General features: G+C 40.0%; 1 protein-coding gene across 1 annotated transcript; it reads right to left on the bottom strand.

The window, feature by feature from the left end:
• Window positions 1–375: 375 nt before the first annotated feature.
• On the bottom strand, window positions 376–4,745 carry MC4R (melanocortin 4 receptor). The gene has a single exon (XM_040478660.1). The coding sequence runs from the start codon at window positions 3,878–3,880 to the stop codon at window positions 2,882–2,884; it is 999 nt and encodes a 332-aa protein (XP_040334594.1). The 5' UTR covers window positions 3,881–4,745; the 3' UTR covers window positions 376–2,881.
• Between the last annotated feature and the right edge of the window lie 3,834 nt (window positions 4,746–8,579).

The raw sequence follows: 8,579 nt of genomic DNA, 5'->3' as shown, positions 1-8,579 counted from the left end.
TCAGATGCTTAACCGACTAAGCCACCCAGGCACCCCACTGTATAACTTTTTAAGTCAACAACAAGTCTTCAAAACCACTCATTTCACCAGTGAAAAAATAAGTTTGAATATACCTCATACTTATCAATTGAACTTTCTGGTGAAAATTTCAATAAAGGTATCTGAGGCTGATTTCACATCTGGAGTATATATTCCTTACCGGTATTTGAGTTATGCTTCAGATGTATATTTCTTCCCAGCATAATTCAAATACTGACTAACCACCCTTAACAAAATATTTAAGGATGGGAACATGTATCACAGTATTTATAATAAAGTTTTTAAAAGTAAATTCCTACTTCCTGGCATGGAATTAAAAACTTCTGTCCACACAAAAACGTTTATAGCAGCTTTATTCATAATTGCCAAAATTTGGAAGCAACCAAGATGTTCTTCGGTAGATAAATGGATAAATAAACTGTATTACATCCATACAATTGAATGTTAATCAGCACAGAAAGAAATGAGCAATCAAACCATGAAGACATGAAGGAATCTTAAATGCATATTACCAAGTGAAAGAAGGCAATCTGAGAAGGTTACATACTGTATGATTCCAAATATATGGCATTCTGGAAAAGACAAATCTATGGAGGCAGTACGAGGATCATTGGTTGCCAGGGGTTAAGGGAAAGGAGGGATGAATAGACAGAGCATTAGAGGATTTTTTTTATATGTAATTTATTGTCAAATTGGTTTCCATACAACACCCAGTGCTCATCCCAACAGGTGCCCTCCTCAATGCCCAGTGACGCTATTCTGTAGTAATGGTGTATTCTGTAATGTAATGGTGGATGCATTTCATTATACATTTGTCAAAATGCATAAAATATACCACACCATGAGTGGAGTCTAATGTGAACTCTGGACTTTGGGTGGTGACAATATGTCCCTCTGGGAAAATCTTGGTTTTACTGGAGAAAGAGGGAGTAATATAATAGAGGCATGTTTGCAAAACAGGAAAAATGAGTAAGACTCCATCTTAGCACTTGAAGAAATGGAAGCCTACTGTGCCCTGGGTGTGTAGAGAAGTCTGGAGGGGCAGGTTCATGACTAACCCTCATCCCAACTGCCCCAAGAGGAGATACAGAAGTGGAGACAAAGGAGCCAGATTTCCTGCCAGTGGAAGAAGGGGGGGGGGTGGTTCTCAGTGGACAAAGCAGCATTTGAGATGACACTTGAAGGGAGAGAATTGACTGGAAGGACAGCCACCACGCGGGATGGGCGTACTTAGAGCTCTCTGTTCCGTGTCTCCAGTCCCTGGGATCTTTCAAACTCACTATGTGAAAGAATGGACAGGAATAGCAGCAAAGACAAAAACACCATCTGTGTTCTGCTACAGCTTTGGGTTCTGACTGTCGGATCAGTCTGTGTTTAAGTCCTCACATGTATTTTTGCATCCAAATAGAGGAGCCATAGTCAGTCAAGCTTCCTTGCCACCTTTCAGGAGTAAACTTGAACCTCACCATTCTAATGTTTCCACGTGAATGCTGAAAGTTTCTCGGGACTTGTCAATATGTAAAACCTTTATATTTGAATTCAGAAACACTTTTGCATGTGCTCTCTGCCTGTGAGCGTTTGAAGACACTTTAAATGAAAGCAAAGGATAATTTACTGGTAATCCTCAGCCTAATGTATTTTCTCTCTCTTACTTTTAAAGCGTTCGTGAATTGGAAAGTACAGGTTCTGGTTTATGTTACGACGTCCTCTGGGATTCAGGTAGTGCCTTCTTTCCTGCTCATCACCCATCAGCATTAGTGATTCCCTTATTTTAGATCTTTACAAATATTATATGGATATATTTGTGCTATAGGTTTGGTTTTTAAAGTTAAAATCCTTGATAATGAGTAAACTCCAGTACAGAAAATAAGCAATAAGTAAACAGCCAGTCCCTTCCAGGTGAAAAGTAGCAGAAGTCAATACTGAGCATGTAGTTCTTTAGAGATTGGAAACCAGATCCCTCAGTGCAGCACCACTGTTTTCTGGACATTTCAGCAGACGCTGGGTCCCTGGTTAAAGGGATAGAAAGACCTTATTCTCTGTTTTTCCTAATGATGGTTGAAAATGGTCTGGTATCAGGAAGTGTAGCTTGACATGTTCACTTAGATTTTCTAGACTACTTTAATCCCTGTAACTGCTGTCTCCCTCCACCCCAGACTGAATTGCCTTTGTGGAATATCAGACTGTTTGCTTGGGCAAATTGATTAATCTCTTTGTCTTTGAGAAACAGACCTAGTTTTCTGGCTCAAGATCTCAGGGTTTTTGTTTGTTTGTTTGTTTGTTTGTTTTTTAAGCTGTTTTTCTCTCAATAGGAGCTTCGTTTCTACTCTGTACAAGGAGAATGAACACGTCTTATTATTTGAAATTTCAGTTGTTGTTTTTTTTTATTGACTAAGCATCTGTCCTTCAATATTTACCCCCAAATGCTACAATCAAATCTCTACATTTCAGTGTTAGATAGTGTAATGTAAGAAGCCATCTGTTAGAGTATATTTAATGGTTCTGTGATTTCTGTGTTACTAAAACAAGCAAAGTGTCAAATCCTTGTGAGTAACAAGAAACATTCTTATGCTTTTAATAAGAGTTTTTTTTTTCTTTATACATTCATAGTGCCTACAACCTATAATATGCATTAACATTGTACAGCCAAAAAGTAGCAAGACATTAGAAATGTACAGAGACTGGGCATTGTTTCCATTCCAAAAAAAAGTCATGAACTTAAATTTATACAACAGATAGTCTCAACCCATGCCTTACACAGAGGGAAAAAGGGTCATCAAAGCACAACGTTCCGGTTCTGTAAGAATGAAGAAGTCTCTGATGCACGTTTCTATCTGCACAGTTAGTATCTGCTAGACAAATCACAGAGGCCGCCTAGAGGATAGCAACAGATGATCTCTTTGAAGGTTTTCCTTAGTTCTTGGCTCCGGAGTGCATAAATTAGAGGGTCGATGATGGAATTACACATGATCAGTATGAGATACAGGTTAAAGTGAGACATGAAGCACACGCAGTAAGGATTCTGGGGACAAGAGATGTAGAATATTAAGTGGAGGAAGAATGGGGCCCAGCAGACAACAAAGACCCCAATCAGTATGGTCAGGGTAATTGCACCCTTCATGTTGGCCCCTTGGCGGATGGTGCCAGTGCCCGGGAGGACAGCAATTCTCTTAATGTGCAGTCTGGCCATGAGGAACATGTGGACATAGAGAGAGGCCATGAGAGCCAGCATGGTGAAGAACATGGTGATGAGGCAGATGATGACAGCACTGCTGTCTGAGTAGATGATGAACAAAACGCCCGAAACCGTGCAAGCTGCCCAGATACAACTTATGATGATCCCAACCCGCCTGACCGTCATGATGTTATGGTACTGGAGAGCATAAAAGATAGTAAAGTACCTGTCCACTGCAATTGAAAGCAGACTGCAAATCGATGCAAGCAAGGAGCTACAGATCACCGAGTCAATGACATTATCAATATTCACGGTGAAACTCTGCGCGTCCGTATCTGTACTGTTTAATAGGGTGATGACAATGGTTTCGGATCCGTTTGACACGCTCACCAACATATCAGCCACAGCCAGGCTGCAGATGAAAAAGTACATGGGCGAATGCAGGTTTTTGTTCTTGGCTATTGCCACAATCACCAGAATATTCTCCAACAAGCTGATGACACCCAGAGTCACAAACACCTCAGGGGAGACAAAAAGTTGCTCATAACACCCTCCATCAGAGTAGCCTTTTCCAAGGGACTCACTGGCATTGCTGTGCAGTCCGTAGGTGCTGCGGTTCCAGAAGTGGAGAGAAGTGTGCATTCCATGGTGATGAGTGGAGTTCATCCTGCACCAAGTGGATTCAGATCCCCTCGGAATTGATTCGATCTCTCGGGTCAGGTAGCCTCAGTGCTTTTCTCCACGCCTTTGTCTGCCCGAAAGTTCTGAGGCTGAAATTGGCATGCCTGTTGTGAGTAAATGTCACGTGCTCCAAGGCTGGAAATGGAGTTTTTACTGTCTCCCAGGAACGGCTCTGATCACCTTCATTGTAAAATCTTAGGCTTCTGAAATACTCATTCTCAGTTGAAAGAGTCTGCTCTTTGATTTTCTGTCCTCCCTTCCACCTTAACTTTAGCCTGAGGCATTCAGTCAGGTCTTTTCAAAATAATTTTCCTAGTGGCTGCTGTAACACTGGGAGCTGAATCCGTGTTTGCATGTTCACACCAGCTGCCTCTGAGGTATTAGTTCCCAGCCTGAAGCATTGCTTTGAGTGTTAGTAGCTGCTGCTGATTTTATGGTGTGCGAAGGGAAAAAAATGTTTACAGTGGCTCCTCCTCTGCTTCCTTCTGACCAATCCAAATGCACTGGAAGTCTGTGAGACACGGGTGATAATCCGGAGATACAAGTTGCAGGGCAATACCGATTCAGATGCAGAAGCTTGTAGAATTGGGAAGCAAGCAGGATGAGAGAGACTGAATTTTCCTTGTCAAGTTTTCAAGGAAAACAACTTCGTCCCTAGAGGCCATTCTTTGATATCACCAGCCAGGCACCCCAGGTTGATTACTGCTTCAAAGAGAGACGTGTGTGTGTGTGTGTGTGTGTGTGTGTGTGTGTGTTCCTGAAATAGATACACAGTCTTTTTGGTCAAGACATTGAATTTGTTTACTCTCAATTTCTTTGATTTAAGAACCCAGGCAATAATGGTTCAATTTAAAACACCTAAGGGGCAGCTGGGTGGCCCAGTCGGTTGAGCGACCGACTTCGGCTCAGGTCATGATCTCACAGTCCGTGAGTTCAAGCCCCGCGTCGGGCTCTGTGCTGACCGCTCAGAGCCTGGAGCCTGCCTTTTTTTTTTTTTGTGTTTTTTTGCCCCCCCCCCCCCCCCGCTTCTGCTCTCTCTCTCTCTCTCTCAAAAAGTACATAAACATTTAAAAAAAAAACAACCAAAACCTGTTAAAAAAGTAAAATACCTGAAACACAGGGAGAATATTTGATAATACGAGTAGATTCTGCTCTCAGTGGGAGAACTTGGGAAGGTAGCTGCAGTTCGTCAAAGGGTTCAAGAAGGGGTTCATTTTTTGTGAACTAATATCTGATATTTCTCTATTACAGAGTTTCTGTTGTCATGGCTGGAAAAGTTTTATTTTCACTCATGATATTTAATAACCATATAGTGTTAATATAAACTATATTTGAACTCAACAGGAAAAAGGTCTATAATTAAGCAAAACTCAGTTTTTAAGCTTTAGTGAGGTCTAATTGATATAAAAATACATATTTAATGTATGCATTTAAATCAGTTTGGACATATGCATATACCCATGATGCCATCATCACAATCAAGGTCCTAAACATATTCACCACTCCAAAATTTTCCTTATGTTCTTGTGTGTGTGTGTGTGTGTGTGTGTGTGTGTGTGTGTATTTGTTTTGTGGTAAGATCTATCCTCTTATATTTTAAAATGCATGATACCATGGGGGAGGGGAAGGAAAAAAAAATAAAGAGTTTAGAGTGGGAGAGAGCCAAAGCATAAGAGACTGTTGAGAACTGAGAACAAACTAAGGGTTGATGGGGGGTGGGAGGGAGGAGGGGGTGGGTGATGGGTATTGAGGAGGGCACCTTTTGGGATGAGCACTGGGTGTTGTATGGAAACCAATTTGACAATAAATTTCATATATAAATAAAAAAAATAAAAAAATAAAAAAATAAAATAAAATAAAATGCATGATACCATATTATTAACTATAGGCATTGTGTTGTGCAGTAGACATCTAAAACTTACTCGTCTTGCATAATTGAAACTGTATACCCATTGGGCGACAATTCCTTGACAGTGGTCTTGGCAATGATTGCTTGGATTAAACACCCAAACTGCAGGCGGTTTAGGAAAAAGGGATGAGTGGGATTACATGAAACTGAAAAGCTTCTGAAGAACAAAGAAAACCATCAACAGAATGAAAAGGCCACCTACAGAATGGGAGACAATGTTTGCAAGCCATCTATCTGATAGAAGTTAATATTCAACATATGTAAGGATCTCCTACAACCGAATCGTAATAAAAACGAAAACAAAAACCAACCAAAATGAGCAGCTCTATTTAAAAATGGCAAAGAGAGAATCATGCTTATAAATACAGAAAAGAAACTGGTGATTGCCAGAGGGGGTGGAAAGGGGAGTGGGAGACACAGGCCTTCCAGTTATGGAATGAATAAGTCATGGGGATGAAAGGCACAGCAAGGGAACTATAGTCAATAATTTTGTGATAGTGTTGAATGGTGACAGATGGTAGCCACACTTGTGAGCACAGCATAACGTATAGAGATGCTGAATCACTGTGCTGTATATCTGAAATGAATATAACATTGTGTGTCAACTATACTCAAATGATTTAAAAAATAAAGCAAAAAATAAGATAAGATAAGATAAAAATAGACAAAGTACTTGAATAGACATTTATCCAAGGAGACATACAAATGGCTACCTGATTTTTGAAAAGGTGCTCAACAACTTAATTATCAGGAAAATGCAGGTCAAAACCACGCTGGCTAATCACTTCACACTTGTTAGGATGGCTGCTACCAAAAAAAAAAAAAACCTCAGGAGGTAACGAATGTTGGTGAGGATGTGAAGAAATTGGAACTGTTTTTTTTGTTGTTGTTTGGCTTTGTTGTTGTTGTTGTTGTTGTTTTTATAGCAGCCAACCTACCTCCATAATTCAAAGTTTTGTCAATTAAATGCACACATACCTTAGCAACTTTGCATATTCTAATACCAGCCAAGTGCTAGTTATTAGAGCTTCTGAATGTTTTGCTGAAGCTAAGTTTGAAGGATTGTGGCAAAGTCACAAATTAATTAAGCTTCAGGTTATAAAATTTTATTTAATGTTCTTCTCTTGCTGTATTTTTGGTTTTATCTCTTTATGATTCACGGCTACTGATAACAGGGGGACTGAGAAAGAATTGTTCCAGGGCTAATTTGAAGTTCTCAATCATTTCGGTAAGTGCTGTATCTTCTTTACGCTTTGCAACTGAGACGATGCTAGGTATCGTTCCTGAGCAGTGGGTTAAGTTAGTACCTTCCAGCCATCCCTGGCATTCAGTGGGGCTCCATGACTGAATTCTACTTCATGCAGTGTGGACAGAAGTGATGCACATTAAGTTATCTCCCTTACGATTCTACACTCTTTTTCTCTCATTGGTAGCCAGCTGCAGAGTGTCTTTGGAGTCTCCTGTTCTAGATGGCAGAACCATGTCATGGAAGGAGCCTAGAGCTCTGAAGAACTGGGAAGAGCAGAGCTCACTCCTCCACTCCCCTCCCCAACACCCTAGCCCCCCAACTATAGGGAACTGTGATTTAAGCAAGCAATAGTTATCACTGTTGTTAAACTACTGAAATATTGGTGTTATCTATTACAACAGCTGTCATTAATTACCTTGATTTAAAATGTGTTATCGGAGCTATTTATAAGCAACAAACCCAAATTACATGAAAATCCTTTCTTTCTTTTGTTTTGGATGTATGTGAATAGTGCATTGCCTACTAAGCAACAGGGAAGAAATCTTTTGAATTGCTGAAGCATCAGGTAGTCAACTCTGTCTCATCTTTGTCCTGAGTCAGCTCTTGACTTTGTGCTACTTACTTCTGTTGGTGGCTTAGGCTTAACATTCAGAGTATCTTTGATTTCTCCGTCTTTCTCAGAACTCCCTATATGCAATCGCTTGTAAAATATCTTCTGCTCTACCAGTGTGTCTGATTCCTCTTTTTCTCTTTACCAAACTCATTTCTCACTATTCTTCACAGAAACTTGATTGTAGTCACAATCATATTCTAGATGACACTAACACTAGGGATTTTCCCATGAGTTTACACCCTCTACATGAAATGCTTTCCCCCCATACCTGTGAATGCACAGCCATCCTTACTTTCTAAAACTTATTGGGGCACCTGAGTGGCTCAGTTGGTTGGGCATCCGACTTCAGCTCAGGTCATGATCTTAGGTTCATGGGTTTGAGCCCCACGTCGGGCTCTGTGCTGACAGCTCAGAGCCTGGAGCCTGCTTCCGATTCTGTGTCTCCCTCTCTCTCTCTGCCCCTCCCCACTCATGCTCTGTCTCTCTTTCTCTCTCTCAAAAATAAATAAACATTAAAAACAATTTTTAAACTTATTTATATGTACTGTGCAATTCATACAGAATTATATAATTATAGCTAAAATTAGTGATTGAAAACACTTTCTTTTAGCTTTTTGCAAAAAAAGGATTTTATTTAGAAACATGATCACACTGAAATCTCAGCAAGCCATATACATTTAATATCTCAGATTTAATTATTTGGTGCAGATTTATAAAACGTTGATCATATGGTTAATCATGCTGAAAGATGACATTTTGTCACCTCCAATGAGCCATGTTAATTGCCTGTCATGGTTTAGTTCTCTATGAGCCAGAAGAAATATAGTCAGCAATGTAAGACACATTAATGGTGTTTTTGAAAATTTATTGCAGATTTCCTTTTTTTAATAGACACAAAATTGAGTTAGATCAG

Source organism: Herpailurus yagouaroundi, unplaced genomic scaffold (genome assembly GCF_014898765.1).
Source record: "Herpailurus yagouaroundi ecotype Mexico unplaced genomic scaffold, PumYag 142, whole genome shotgun sequence".
Classification (NCBI taxonomy): Eukaryota; Metazoa; Chordata; class Mammalia; order Carnivora; family Felidae; genus Herpailurus; species Herpailurus yagouaroundi.
This window is presented reverse-complemented; position numbering and strand designations above follow the sequence as displayed.

Bases quoted from the DNA above. Each gene is read 5' to 3' on its own strand.
- MC4R (XM_040478660.1), bottom strand. From the start codon at position 3,880: ATGAACTCCACTCATCACCATGGAATGCACACTTCTCTCCACTTCTGG.